Source organism: Marmota flaviventris, chromosome 6, assembly GCF_047511675.1.
Source record: "Marmota flaviventris isolate mMarFla1 chromosome 6, mMarFla1.hap1, whole genome shotgun sequence".
NCBI classification, from domain to species: domain Eukaryota; kingdom Metazoa; phylum Chordata; class Mammalia; order Rodentia; family Sciuridae; genus Marmota; species Marmota flaviventris.
In genome coordinates this window covers 38,573,339-38,589,705 of record NC_092503.1, presented here as the reverse complement: position 1 = coordinate 38,589,705, position 16,367 = coordinate 38,573,339, and the positions used below count along the sequence as shown (strand labels likewise).

Below are 16,367 nucleotides of genomic sequence, written 5' to 3'. Positions count from 1 at the left end.
ATTAGATCTTACTTTTTCAATTCCTGTGTGATAGGACCAATAATATTTTAGTTTCATGCTATGTTCAGAATATTATAATATAATAACAATATTAGTACTAAGGAAAAACCTTAAAAGAGAGAATAGAAATAGCAGTTTGGGTATTTAAATGGAATAATAAATAGGCCACATAAAGATTTTAGAACTCAGTGAAGCAATATTATAAACCGATATAAAATGACAGAACTGAATGTAAAATTTTGAGGCATATATACTATCAGTGACAAGTTTAACTTATAAGAACAAGTTTCCCATCAGAAAAAGTTTTGATGCCATTTTGAAGGAAGAGTGTGGATCCAGAGAGCAGCAAAAACAAGCAGAAAATCTTAGAAAAGCAGACGTATTTGTCTCATAACCTCTACTGTGAAGATTACACTGTTGATTAGCAAAGAATATTTTGACCCTCTGGTTTTACCTTTAACTTCACAATAAAAGGTTGCTTAGCATAAGAAATTTTAAATTTTTCTCCACTCACTAGGATTGTTATTTCAGCAAATCACTTTTCTGAGTTCCCTTTAAGAATAAGAATGTCCATCTCATGGTGCAGTTTAAAGAGCTAATCTTTGTATGTAGGATGCTTGGCACAAAATAAACTCTAAACAGATATCAGTCCTCTTCCCTTTATAGGCTCCATAAAACACTGCTGTCTGATGAGGAAATCTTTAAGTTGTATCATTTCCATTTTAAGATCAAATGCAAAATATAATCAAAAAGTTGAGTGTAAGATGTTTGGGGTGCACAGCAATTATCTTCAGATGTGTTTCTTAGTGCCAGGATGGTTTAAAGAATCATGAAAGGTTGAAGCGTCCAGAAGAACTTTGGCCTAGGTTATACCTTCATGCCATCTACTGTGCTGAATTGATATGGACACACATTCACTAATAAACAGGCACAACTAGGAAAGTGCTATTTTATTAGGAAGCTAAAAAGCTTGAGCTCTGGAGACCCTTACCTACACGGCCCCCATTTTTGGCCTCGTATCTAATTTTTGTTTGTAATTGCACTCTTTTCTTTAAAGAGGGTCCCTGAAATTAAATAACCTCAGGCCCCATAAAACCTGTATTCACTACAGCTGCACTGTCATATAAAATTTAAAAAAAAAAAAATCAGTATGACTATAAAGGAATAGGGTGGCCAATAGCAAGAAATGTAGTTTTTGTATTTGTTGCCAAAATAATAATTTGTTTGTAATCCTTGAGCGCAAATGTTCATTTATCCTTGACCACAAACACCTTGCCTATCTGCAGGTACTCTAGTGCAGTGTCAGTCCAAGAAAGGGAGAGAGACCACCTGGCAAGGAAGAGGTCTCTAGTTATATTACCCAATTATTTGATTCCTTACACATGTTTAGGTAGATAAAGCAGAAAGGGTAGATGAGAACCCTTTATACTGATCTGACTTGTGTGTGCCAAACAATGGGTTCATGAGAGGAATATCACTAAAACTGAGACTCAGGGGAAGTAAGTAAGTTGATTTCATTTTAAGTAGCTAGATGAGCTAGTACTGACCCACAGGCCACCGGAAGTCAAATCCCAGGTTCTTTCCGCCTTCCTGTGGGGCTGAGACTTACCTGCCCAGAGTCACTGGAGAGAGCGGGCAGTTAACCTACAATTCACAAAACAATTCTGGATACCTGAGGTCCTGCTGGCCACTCGGCAGACTTTTCTTTTGTGGTTCATTCATTTATCCATGTGTCCAGTGCTTGCCTGTAATAGGCTGCCCTCTACTTACTTATTCTTCAAAATTGTCAGATTCACCTAGAAACTCATTGGTAGGTAGATTAGGATATGATAGATAAAATTTTGATATCCATTGTTATTTTAGTCTCATGAGTCCTTTTAAAATTCCTTTAAATTGCAGTTTAATCACAAAACAAATGCAGCATGTGATTGCAGATAACAACTTCCAAAATTTTTATGCTCACACCTATAAAATAAGTTTTGTTTCGAAATGAGCAGTCATTTTCATATCTCAGCTTTTTCTTTTCAGAGATCTCTTTTACCTGGATGATTTTATCCCGTCTCTATCATCACTGACTAGCTTTTTAAACATGTGATTCTAACCCCATTTCTGCTAGTTCAGAGAACTGCAGTGTGCACTAGGGGAAGGAGAGCATAATTTCAGATGAAATGTGTGTGTCACGTTGTAGATTGGGATTGAAGCTTTACTGACAGGAGCCAGATAACTCCTGGAGGTTTTGACTCTGGTATGAAGGGTGAAGTTCCCAATTGCATTAAAACATTCACTGACAAACAAATCCCAAAACAACATCATGGATAGAAGCTGACAGTAGTAAAAATGGTAATGGGAACAATTGCAATGAAATTTCTAAGCAAATGACTTTTGTGTGTGGTATATTTCATTTTATATAATGGAATGAGAACCCACTGCCACCACTGCAAATATATATTAATGAGTGAAGGTGGCCCTTGAATGTAGTAAGTGCCTACTCTATGGTGAAATTGTATTTTTAGGTGATCCCATTTTATTCACGAGAGTTAGGCAGTAAACGAAATTATGTGTCTTTTGATGAAATAATATTGTTGTATATTTAGAGTTTCTTTCATGATGTTTCTCCTAACAGGGAAAGTGGGTAACATTTGAATAAAAGATGGCTCCAGGATCCATGGATACAGGATCCATGAGGACTCAGAGTCCAGTTATACCTAAAAAAAAGCAATATCTTGATTATAACATAATCTTAAGTACTGAGGAGTGCTTAAGACAGTGACTACACATTGAGTATATGGACTGTCCAAAAATAATGTCCTTGTTACATTATGGGTGAAGCTGTGGCTACACATAGCTTGACTGCAACAGTAGGAGAAGGTTTGAATTGCACAGAAGGCATTTTACTGTCCTATGAACAACATATTTACAAATAATATTAGATAGTGAAAGGGTATCGCATATACATGTGTATTTGCTATAATTTCTTTGAGCAAAGAGAAATTTCTGCTCCTTGATATTTATTCACAGAAATTTTTACATAATCGTTTATTTTAAGGAAAACTCTCCTGTCTTATTCCCTCTGAGTCACCTTATTCTTGCTGTTCATAGCATAAAATAAAAGATAAAAAATACTTTCACAGCATTTTAAATTTTTTCTTGTCCCCTGAGTTAGATGTGCGCCTGGAAAGACAAATGAATCTTCTATGGGCAGTGTTTGTTTATATGTTGATCAAAATAAGGCAACAACTTGAGTACCTGAAAAATTATTGAGGTTTCCATATACAAAAGTATTTAGTAACAAATTAATCTTGCAGAGTGTTATTATAAGTAAATTGGATGCCTAAGGGATGCCATGTGACACTTCCACTTTGGTAAAAGCTGTGTTCCAATAAAAATTGCCAGATTTTACTTTTTAAAAACTTTGAAAATCTTTTCTTCTCTTTGCCTCTTTCTCCAATACAGATCCACATCCAGAGAACTGAAGGATGTGACCACATGACCTGTTCACAGTGTAACACTAATTTTTGTTATCGATGTGGGGAGAGATACCGCCAGCTCCGGTTTTTTGGAGACCACACATCAAACCTCAGTATATTTGGATGCAAATATCGCTACCTCCCAGAGAGACCTCATTTAAGGAGATTAGTGAGAGGGTCAGTCTGTGGTGAGTATCTGACAAGCTTATGGGAATCTTCCCTCAGAATGAAGCTGTAGAACTTGGAATATCCATGATAATTCTGAGCACTTGCTGTGTGTGCCAGGTATTCTAGCTAGGGTTTTACCTCAAAGCAAGAGGAGAATATTCTCTCTCCTTTTGTGAACAAAATTGAAAACGACTTGGTGCAGTGGCACGTACCTATAGTTCCAGCTACTCAGGAGGCTGAGGCATAAGGATCTTTTGAGCCCAGGAATTGGAGGCCTTTCTGGGCAACCTAGCAAGATCTTGTCACAAAACAAAACCCCCCAAATTGAAAACTTTAATTTTTTAACAGGACATTAGTTATTTGAGTAAGCAGATTTTATTTGAAAAACAAATCATTGATAACATGGATGAAAACTGAAGTGATTAGCCTTTTAAATTTCTGAAGCCCTAGTGTAAGCCACTTGATCAGAGGGACAATATCTACACACATCCTCTGTTCATTGATGAAGTACTGCAGTACAGTACGGCATGGAACATGGTCTAGCAGGATGGAAAGAAGCACATGTTTCACAGCCCTGTAATGGAGTTCCATTATGTCTTCATAATCGATGCCATTGTATATGTTTTCCTATCATACTCCTAATTAAGAGCCAGCAGTTAATGGAATGAGTTTCAGAAGTCCTCATTATATATAGACCCAAGTTTAATTACGCAAGCATAAGTGCTCTTGTAGACTGACTTTCTACCCCTTCTTCCTCAGTAACACACAGCCTCACACATGACTTCTACACACCCACACCCATAAGCTGATATCTGCCTGTAACCAAACCCCCCTGGCCTAATGCCACCACCTTCATTCCTGTGACCTAATATGTTGTCTTCCCTTAGCTCCCTGCACCTCTATAATGTATCCACTGTGAGATTTCTTCCTCTCTTTTCACAGTGTTGTGCTACATTATTTCTGGCAGTCTTGTTGTGTGCATAAGATACTTTTCAACATCTTCCACACTTACCCTTTTCTATCTAGTTTGGCTTAGTGATTTCATGAAAATCTCTCTGTAACTATTCTTAGCCACTACACTGGTGTGTGACCGCCCTTTCCTTTTTTGGAATCATGATGGCTGACTAGAACAAAGCTGGTACTAATGACAGATTTCTGTTGGGAAAAAGAACATACACCTTAAATGCACTTTAACATGGAAACGTCTAAAATCTTACATGATTGAAATATGCTAAATTTTAATTAAACATAATTTTACAGAGCCAACAGCATCCAGTAATCAAGATTAGTTTTAGTAATTTTCAGCAATTTTTTGTTTATTTATTTTCTTGATTGGTATATCAGCTATATTTGCTGGTTAGTCATATAGCCTTTAGAGATAGATAAGGAAGCTCCCCTATTTATAATGAATACTATGAGAAAAATAATTGCAAATAAAGTATTGAGCAGTATCCTATTTGTAAGTCTATAGAAACAGACAGCAGTCCCAAATACAAAACCTTTATATTTTCAGCCTGGTTAGTCTTTTTTTATCCTATTTCAGTGCCATTTAGATTTTATTGTTGTAAGATGTTTCCTTCCATTCTTTATTTTAAATATCTTTGGTTTGGCCAGTCATTTTTTTTTCTTTCCTTTTTCTTTTTCTCTTTAGACATTCTTAATGAAGGAAGTTATTTCGTGTTCTATCTTTCCAGCAGTTCTCAGGATATATCTCTTTGGGCCTTCTTGATATTTGCCTGGACACCCCGAGAATCTTCTCTGGTCAAAAATTGGGTTGAGTTATCTTATAGCTTGTGAAATGGACAGTGAGCAGAGAATACCATAGACATTGTCAGCAAGACAATATTTTCTCTGTACCTTTTCTGTTTTCTTATTTAATTTTTTTTTTTTGGTCAGATTTCAGTAAATGGTTTTCTGTTAGGTCTTCTTCTTGTGCGTGTGCACATGTGTGCTCACATGCATGTGTGTACATGCAGCCAAGTCAAGATACACCTGACAAAATAGGGAGCAGCTGGCTTAAGATCAGCTTTCCCTCCAACATGTATTCTCCCATCCCAGCACAATAACCTCAACTGCTATTGACTTTAACTCTCATGGAGGAGTCCTCACCTCTCTCCATGAAAATAGGAAAAGGAATTACCTTGTGACTCAAAATCACTGACTCCCTGCCATACAAGAGAGATGATGAATTATAGGTCAACCCTTCCAGACACTCTTCTTGTATAATGTTACACAGCTTGGCCCCTCAGCCTTGGATACAGCCTCCACATGTCCTTGGTCAGAGGCCGAGGAAGGGCATGCATTCCTCCCACATCTGAGGAATGAGAAATATGGTGTTCATTGCACGTTACCATTTGCCCAGCTAGAAACCAAAGGTTCTACTCACAAGAAAGGGGATGATGAGCAGCCTCCAATGCATGGTAGGGCATAGGCAGATAATTCAGGTACTAGAAATGAAAGTGCTTAAGGAAACATCTTAAATCCTTGTAATATTTCATACCAAAAATTTAAAGGTTTTAAGTAAATCATATAATTTTTAAAAATCAGTGTTTAAAGTGATTTCTAGGTGACAGTTTATATGAACAAAAGCAATGGGCCCCCCTTCAAAAATAAATACCCAAGTTTTTAAAAAAAGACAACAGAGTGTTGAACCAGAATTAAAGAAATATTAATAGACAAAAAACATGTTCAAAAATATTCAGTATATCCAGGAGCAGTGGTGCATGCCTATAATCCCAGTGATTTGGGAGGCTAAGACAAGGATCACAAGTTTGAGGCCAGCCTCAGCAACTTAGTGAGGCCATAAACAACTTAGTGAGACCGTCTCTTAAAATAAAAAATAAAAAAAGCTGGGTATGTAGCTCAGTGATAAAATATCCCTGGAGTCAATCCACAGTACGAAAAAGAAGAAGAAGGAGAAGGAGAAGGAGGAGAAGGAGGAGGAGAAGAGAAGGAGAAGAAGGAGGGGGAGGGGAAGGGGAAAGGAAGGAAATTTTCAGTGTTATTGGTAGAAAAATATAAATTAAAATAAAATGAGATATTTGGGACTCTTGATTAGCCAATACTTTGGAAAATTACCACTCAATGCTGAAATTTCATACTGTACTGAGCAAATTGGAAATTTTATACCATTCTTTTTTTTTTCAAAATGAATAATATTTTAATGCAATTTTTTAAAAATCACAATTAGTATTTAAAAATCTATGATGGACAAAATATCAAAATGTATCATTCTTTTGCAAAGAAATTTGATAGTAATGTGAAAGATGTTAAAACATGATCAACTTTAATAGTTTATGTGCAAGTAGAATGTTTAATAGCAAAAAAGGAACACATAATTAGGCAAAATTAAATTATAGGCATATGAATAATTGAGTGTATGTACAATATTATTTCAGCTACTGAAAATGGTATTTTTTAAAAATGTGTTACTGTCCTAGGAATAAGAAAAAGTGTATTCACTCCCTCCAGACATTTTCAGAAATAGGAATACTAAGTTTAAATGTGGATCATCCTTAGAATAAGCTTATTTCACCCCATAGGGAGGGAGCACATGTTCCTTGATGTCTGTGATTTGAAAGACAAAACATCAGTGACTTTTCTTTATAGTCATGCTCCATTACTGTGATGAAAATATATTGATAATTATTTTTAGAGGAAGTTTGAAAGAAAAGACTGAGCTATGTGCATAGGAGACAAACAGGGTACTTTAAAATATGCAGTCCTAGATTCTGAAATTCCAACTTTTAACCATAGCTCTAAGAATATACAAAGGTCACCACCATTCAGTGGGCTTTTGTATTATTTAACTGATTTATGTCACTGGTGAAAAATAAGTAAAACTCATGGTTAAAATAATAATAATAATAATATAACCCAGTGTGGGGACTCACTCCAAATGCATGCACCTTTAAGTCCTAATGCACCAAGCAGATCTGAAAGATCAATGTAGTCTGGAGTGGTAGTGCCATGACTCATGACTTGGTCTTTTTCCTCGCTTGGATAACAGTGCTAACAAGGTGTGGCCCTAGGAGTAGGCAGCACCCAGAGGGGTTGAGCTACACTCACCTATTCCTTTGTAACCCTACCCCTTTGCCCTGTTTGGGATAAGAATGTTTCGTGGAAAATCCCTTAGTTTGTCCCCTTCTCTTGCTCTGCCTTTGGGCTTGGCCTTCCTAGATATCAGTCAATCTGATGACAGCAGACATCACATCATAAAGTTAGACTCAACTCCCCTGAAACCTGACCCTTGTCTCATTTGAATGGCTTCTTCCCAATAAAAGGGTTCTTGTTCTTGTTGTTGTTGATGTTGTTGTTGTTGTTGTTGTTGTTGTTCTTCTTCTTCTTCTTCTTCTCCTCCTCCTCCTCCTCCTCCTCCTCCTCCTCCTCCTCCTCCTTCTTCTTCTTTTTCTTTCTCTCTCTCTCTCTCTCTCTCTCTCTCTCTTTCTCTCTTTCTCTCTTTCTCTCTCTCTCCACAGACCCTTAAGTTTAGAGGAGCCATCACAGGACCTAAAGAAAAAGATATTTCTCTGTCTCTGTGTGGTTGCTTCGTGTATCCCAGTTCACCTGGAGTGACCTTGAGTGTTTGATGGTGGAATTCGACAACCCAGCCAATAAATGGGCTAAGGAATTGAACAGACACTTCACAGAAGACATACATTTGATCAAAAAATATATGAAAAATCATCCAACATCTGTAGCAATTAGAGAAATGCAAATCACAACTACACTGAGATTTTACCTCACTCCAGGCAGAATGGCAATTATCAAGAATACAAGCAACAAAAAATTTTGGCGATGATGTGGGGGAAAAGGTCCAATCATACATTGATAGTGAGGCTTCAAATTAGTGCAACCACTATGGAAGGTAGTATGGAGATTCCTCAGAAAACTTAGAATGGAGCCATCATTTGACCCAAATATCCCACTCCTAAGTTTATACCCAAAGGACTTAAAATCAACATATTATAGTGACGTAGCTACATCAATGTTTATAACAGCTCAATTCATAATAGCTAAACCAAACTAGGTGCCCTTCAACAGAAGAATGGGTTAAAAAAATGTGATGTGTATACATATACACACACACATAAAATGGAATATTATTCATCCTTAAAGAAGAATGAAAGTATGGCATTTTCTGGTAAATGGATGGAGCTGGAGAATATCATGCTAAACAAAATAAGACAATCCCAAAGAAACAAAGGTCAAATATTTTCTCTGACATGCAAATACTAATTCACAATAAGCAGGCACCTAGGGAAGAATAGAGGTACTTTGTATCAGACAGAGGGGAGTGAAGGGAGAGGAGGGGTCAGGAGGATAGGAAGGACAGTGGAATGAATTGGACATTATTACCCCATGTGCATATATGATTATATGACGAGTGTAATTCTACATTATGTACAGCCAGAAGAATGAGAGATTATACTCCATTTATGTATGATGTGTCAAAATGCAGTCTACTGTAATGTATAGCTAATTAGAACAAATAAAAAAGAAAAAAACTCATGTTAGACATTGCGTTAATATTAATTACATATTGTATTAGGGTTCTCTAGAGGAACAGAATGAACAGGAAGTATAATTATAAAAGCAGGACCCAAAGCTGGTGATACTCCACAGTGGCACTCTGCAGGCTGTAGAGCTGGAAGAATCAGTAGCTGCACAGTCCAAGAGGCTGAAGCCCCAGTACAAGAGGGATCAACCGCGTTCCGGGAGAGAATCACTATCAGAGTCTGCTTTGGAAGAGTAAAGTAGCAGGAGTCCAATATCTTAAGACAATTGCTATCAAGAACCCATTCCAGAAGAATGGAGCTGGCATCTGCTGTTTCCTTGTTCTTCCAACTTTTATTCCCCCCAAGCCATCATCCTAAACAATGCTGCCCATGATTAGGGATAGTCTACATTTCAGTTGGCTATCCCACATGCCAATCATTCCTAGACACACCCTCATTCCACACCCATAAATGTCTTAATATCCGTCCTCTCTTGATCCAATCAAGTTGACAATTCAAATTAATCATTACAGTTATTAAAACTATCTTTTAAAATGAGATATTAAAAGCTATGTTCCATATACTTCTGGTCATCTGGTTCCACAGACCATTTCTAAAAAATAAGTTAATTTTTTTTTCTGTAAGATTTCTAAACAGTAGCTGCATAGTCTTTCTCTTTTGTGTGTAATTGGTGATTAAAACAAAGAACTTACTGTTCCTTGTTTATAGGATGCTATTGCTATTTCATTCTTAAACAGCTGTATGATCCTCCTGCAGATTTTTCTCCTCTTTCACTTCTCCTACCACATTGGAGTTTTGCAGCTGTACAACTGTGCCACGTGCCCTAACCCATGTGCTACGGAATGAGCAGACACTGTTTTCTGGCCTATTTTGTGTGCGCTAGTTTCTTTCAAAGTCAGTGGGGTTCCCATTGTGGATTTTGTTCTGTGTTCACATATGACTATACTGATCATTACCACTGATAAATTATTCATCTAGAGAGAAAATACTGGCTGATGCTGCCAGACGCAGTACCCTACCAGCATGTAGCCTTTTTTATATTATAAGCGCCTTACTTTTTAAATTTTTAAAAATTATTTACTTGAATTATTCCAAACATGATTTTTATGGGTAATTTTCCTTAAGAGGAATCTTACCAACATTCCATTTGTCATTCATTCTACTAGGTCATATTATTAATTTTCTTTGGACTCAGGAAATAAATAAACCACTTTTTTTTCAGATGTGGTCTTAGGTGGAATTTCTCTGTAGTCTCTACCAGCTCTTCATTTGTGAAATAATAACTGGATTTTCTCCTACCAACTCAGAACGTGTCACTCCTTTCTTAATCTTTCAGCATCTTGAAAATGGAAAATATCTAAAGGAAAACACAAAGATGGATGGCCTTGGAAGTATAAAGTGAACCAGTTGGTTTAGATTTGTTTTTGTTGTTATTTTGAAAGATAAATGATTTCTGAGATGTTTGACACAGATTGCCCAGGACATCCATGATGAACTTATTTGTTCATTAGCTGTTCTACACCTTGTATATTTCTTAGGAAAATAAGGTCTTAATTGTCATCAGACTTCTTTAAAAATAACCTGCACTGAGATATTTAAAAGCATTGCTGGAAGTGTTTGGAAAGTTAGCTTTTAGATACTAAATTATTTTGCTTTTTGTTTTCCAGCTGGAAAATTATTCGTTGCACCTCTAATCCTGGTCTTGGGATTAGCACTAGGGGCCATAGCAGTTGTAATTGGTAAGAAACACTTATCATGTCTGAGATTAGAATTTTCACATGACAATGGAGACAAAATGAGTGTAAATGTAATAACGTGAGTCAGCTGTTAGTGGCCATAATTTCTGTTCCATGCCTATTTTAGACAGCTACTCAGCATGTGACTTCTAAATCCAGAGTATCATGTTTCTCGTAGGATATATTTGTGTGACAGTTTTTCAGTCTTTGAACACTTGGATTCATTATTGGTTCCTCTTAATGCCAAGGATGCAATTGTGTTTTAGTGAAAGAGTCAGGTGAACTAGACTTAAAGTTCTCCAATTCTGATTTCAATTTGGAGCATTAAAGAAAAGAGGCTTTGGTGTTTAGTAGGTGTTTGGTTTGGCCTAGTAAAAAATGCCTTCCATGTATACAGGAACATATCAACATCTACTTGAGCATGGACAAATAGAAAACCTATTAATGATTTGTATAGTTTCATTCATACAAGTATATTAAAGTATGCACCTTAAACCAATAGTTTCCAGACTTTACCAAGTCTTAAAATAACCAGAAGGACTAGCTAAAACATAGATTGATTGTTTCTACCTGCAACTTCTGACTGAGTATGGAGGCACAGCCCATAGATTTTTTATTTTAAAATGTTTCCAAGTGATGTTAATACTATTGGTCCAAGGATCACACTTTGAGAACCATTGCTTTATAAAAGATTAAGTTAAACACTGTGATAAAGGCTGCTTTATTAATTGTTTATTAATTGTAATTATTTAATTTTGCTAAATAAAATTATTTTTCATAGAATTAGACAGATCTAATTCTATCTGTCCTGCACATGTATTACTTTCCAAATAAAAATTTCAGTTACTGCAGTTAAGTCAGGACTGGATGAGGTAATTATTTATTATCTACATTTTACATTTGAGAAAATTAAGACTCACTAAGACCTTCTTAGTCCTAAAACTGGGAGTCACATCTGATATCTGGCTCCACAAGGTGTTCTTAAATAAGATGTTGTACTACTTGAAACTGAAATGTGACTGTCATAGTGTAGAAATGATTCGACTATGGATAATTAAGATTTAAACCTAAGGTTTGATATTTTGATAGAAAGTATTGTTCCCTAGTGAAACTATATCACTGAGAATGTTAAAAGGCAGAAAGAGCTAAAGAGAAATAATAAAGAATTAAATAATAATAAACATTTCATAGCATAGGTATCTTCTCTCTTTTCATGTCCATGTATTGCTAAAAAAATGATTATTTCTAAAGAGTATGCAAATAAATGAAAGGGAAAATTTTCAAAGAAACCAAAATGTGTCTCCCCCTAATTGCCTTTATGTTTTTTTAATCCCTAGGTTTATTTGTATTTCCTATCTATTGCCTTTGTAAGAAACAGAGAAAGCGATCAAGGACAGGTATGCATTGGTAAAATGCAGGTGATCTCACCCCACTAAGCTGGTCCCAGGAGGAGCTGTGCAAGATGGCACACCATCTGTGAGTTCTACCCTGAAAACACTGCGAGGAACCTTCTGCATCTCGTCTCCCCATGGCTCTCTGCAAGCCACAATGCCTCTGGCTACCGGTGCACTCCCAATATGGTATCCTGTCCTTACCCTAAACAAATTGCTGCTTTAAAAAAAAAAAAAATGGTCACTTTCATAAACTATAAACATCTGTATCATATCTCTGACCTTTGTGTTTCTTGGAAGAAAATATTTTAACTAAGGACTGGTTTTCCTCAGAATTGTTCTGAGGGTGCCTCTTCTGAGCATTGCTTGGATTGTCTTTGAACCCTAAACCTCCCTCCAGCCTATCTGTGGGACTTGGTGTGAATAGCTAAGGTCCTGTCTGTCCCAATAAGCAAGGTCACTTTTCAGAAGATACAAGTTCACTGATGGCATCTGTTTTCATCTGTGACTCAAACAGTGTAATTCCTTTATCTTTCAGATACTGTAATTGCTAAAACTCTCAGTGCCCAAAAGGGAAATAATGAAACTAAATTAATGAGAAGAATTATGAGTTAATGAAGTGTATATGTGTAGGAGTGTGAATGTGTATATATAAATATATGTTAAAACTAGGCCCAGTAACCTTGTGCGTATCTATTTCCATGCCTCTACACTATTTTTTTTTCTTCTTCACATTTTCTTAGACCTGTTTAGAGATGATAGTTCTTTTGTGGGCATAATTTGCTAACATATTGAATTAAAGTCAATGTAGACAACAGGCTATTTTGATGTTGACCCTTTCTATTTCTTGCTCTCTCTTTCTGTCACACACAGAAAAATTTGTGCAATGGTCATCCTGATGTGTATTGGACTTTGTAAACTGACAAAACTAATAGGTTGCTTTTAGTAAGTCCTCAAGACCCAAATATTCAGTCTTTTCAATTTCTTCCATTATAGCACACGTGCTTTACTCTTGGATAAATCCTTCATGTGAGATTATTTAACTCAAAGAACAAGTTTATTAGTAAGAGAATTACTTAAGTCTTTAAACAAATTCCATATTCCACTATTTTTTTTAATTACCAACTTGTGATGATAGATCATTTGTTTTAGATCAAGGTTTTGAATTTTTAATCTCCACTGTCTTCCCTATCTTCTCTTCCTATTTGTTTTTATTTGTCCTCAAGTTTTTCATGAAAACATACTAGTTTGAAAGGATTTCTCAATTACTGCTCAAATGCATAATGCTTTGTTGGTATTTTCTTATAGAGGGGTTACTTGAAAACAAAACGTTCATGTTCATATGTTCATCTAAAAAAACAGCTATTTTTGGAGAAGGAAACCAAAAAATGAAGAAAGTGTTTTCAGAAAGTTTTTCTCAGAGGAGAAATCTTTGAAAATAAGAGAAGGACAATTAATTAGTATATTCATTTGTTACCATCATGAACAGTAGTGTCTGTTATCAGCAGAAAGGCAGAAAAGACTTCTAAGAAGCCTAAGGTTTTTTTTACTTGTCTCTAAATTCTCAAAATTATCTATCTGCCATGGATGTAGCATTTATGTATCAGCAAACTTATATAACTTGAAATAGATGGTTGGTCTTTATTGGGCTCCAGAGTGTAAGACATTTTACCATTTTTGTTTAGCTCATGGGTGAAAGGGCAGCATGCTTGCATTTTTTTTCTGAATAATTCAGAATAGCTGTTGGGTTTTTGGACTCATCTATTTTCTGTTGAAGGCGATTGTGACATTTGTGATTCTAGAGTAGTGTATCTTAAAGCATAACATGAGACAAGAAAAAGTGATGCTCTAGTTTCACAAATTCATCTTTCCATTCACCCATCCAACCATTTGACAGGTATTTATTGAGTGTCTGTTTTAGGTGCTCTAGTATTAGTTAGGGAGAAGGAGACTCTCTAGCCCAAATACATGGCTCTGACATAAAAGTGCTCAAGTTTTTTAAATTAATCTTTCCAGGACTTAGGCATCAGTTTGGCAATGTGTGAATATGATGAATTCTAAATATAGAGGAGATATATATATATCATATATATCCACCAAATAGTTGAAAAATATATTCTCTGGTCATAAATCATCTATTTTATTAGGTCATTGTATCTGTTGTCTTTGGCTTACTCAGGGATTTTTATTCCTTTCTTTAAATAACTTATCTTTTGAGGTATTTTCATATGATTTGGAAAACTTTCCAGTATGCCAGTTACAAAGTAGTGTCTGTTATCAGTGAAGGCTGTTTCTTCATTGCTGAGACAGTGTGCACTGTATTGCACAGGATTTCACTTTTCTATTGCATAGATTTTTAAAATAAATGAATGCATTTTTCTCTTTAAAGGTGGATACATATTAGGCTTTTCCCTGAAACATAAAGTAATTATTTGTGATTTTTTAAAAACTAAATTTCAAAATCTTACACAGAAAGAAGAAAATAAAAAGGATTCTTTATATGTCAGTGCCAACTTTGAAGGTAAAACAATAGTAGTAATCTTTACAATAAATTCTGAAAACTACTTTAGAAAAAGAAGTGTGCACATTAAATAAGTATCTTTCTGTCAAAGGCTGGACATTTTTATATGTTTTTATTATAAATTTAATATATTCTCCTTTAAAAATCAAATCATATAGAATTATAAAACACAAATTCCTCTGCTTACCACACCCTAATTTACAAGGGGTAACCACTGTTAATGCTTTGGTATGTGTCCTTCAAGACACTTTCTACAAATTTACAAATAACCGTGTGGGGAGGGGTGTATGAGTGTGTGTGTGTGTGTGTGTGTGTGTGTATACATGTGCATGCATGTATTTTATATAAATAGAATAATAATATTATTTCTTTGCTGTGACTTTTTCATTTTATTATATATTGGTAGATATCTTTCCATAAGAGTATATATATATATATATATATATATATATATATATATATATATATATATATACATACACACACACACATATATTTACCTCATTCTTTTATAAATTAGTACATAATCCATTGTGGGGCTATATTTTAATTGAATTAGTTTCCTATTGAATGGACATCAAGATTGTTTCTACTTCCCTGTTACAAAGCATTAGTGAAAATCCTTTGGCATATATTTTTGTCATCATGCATGAACATTTCTATAGTTTTAAATTTTGATTTTTATAGGATATTTATAATAAAAATTTCAGTGCATTTTCAGGAAATGAGAAATAATGTATTTGAAAAATTTTTTGAGTAAAAGAAATATTAACCAGGAGTGCAGAATTTTTAAAGAAAACATCTTTTGAACGATAATTTCTTCCCTGCTTGATTAGCCAAATAATTGCCTTACCAAAACTTAGTGAAAATTAATCTTTTTCCAATAATAATAAAATGTGATGAACTGTCTATCAGATAACGTGAGAAAGATTTTTGAATTGCCTGGTTTAAACTTGAGAGATTTAAATGAAATATTCAAACCAAACTGATGATGTTTGTCACGTTTTTTTAAAACACTATCTATATTTATGCACGTGATTTCACAGAGAAATTTAATTATTCCATGTGAAAAATAGAAAACAGTATGTCAGTAATTACAAATGCCCACAATAATGCATAGAAAAATAAATTACATTATGTAAGGTTTGGTGGAATGAGAATAAATCATAGAATAACAGGGAACTCTCACTTTACAATGAATCACAACAGTGCCCTAGAGATTTCTGTATGTGGAGTAGGAAGAGGAAAGAGGCCAACCCCTGGTACAAGCAACCTCCTATTGCCACCACCGTGATTTAGTGATAGGTGCTATTGTGTCCTAAGACTAGAACAGACAGGAAAATGATACGAGGTAATTAAACACCAGTCTGGTTACAACATGATATCTTCAATTGTACTTTCTCTGCTGTGGGATCAAGATTCAGTGGTGCCTATCAGGAAACTCCTTGCTCTGTGACACCATCTCATGAGCCTCCAGGCCCTCTCTGAGACTCTGTTTTTCAATTCCACCACCCAAATATAAGACCCATTGCTCCCATAAAATACCTGTAAGCTGCTGCAGTCTT

The 16,367-nt window shown here is 35.3% G+C and overlaps 1 protein-coding gene across 1 annotated transcript in view; it reads left to right on the top strand.

Annotated features, from left to right (window-relative positions):
• Rnf217 (ring finger protein 217) overlaps window positions 1-12,962 on the top strand; it is a 135,856-nt gene extending 122,894 nt beyond the window's left edge. Inside the window, exons 4-6 of the mRNA XM_027947355.2 lie at window positions 3,454-3,655; window positions 10,822-10,893; window positions 12,228-12,962. Coding sequence (XP_027803156.2) covers window positions 3,454-3,655; window positions 10,822-10,893; window positions 12,228-12,301 — 348 coding nt within the window. The 3' untranslated portion in view covers window positions 12,302-12,962. The remainder of the gene's footprint in view (window positions 1-3,453; window positions 3,656-10,821; window positions 10,894-12,227) is intronic.
• Window positions 12,963-16,367: the final 3,405 nt, after the last annotated feature.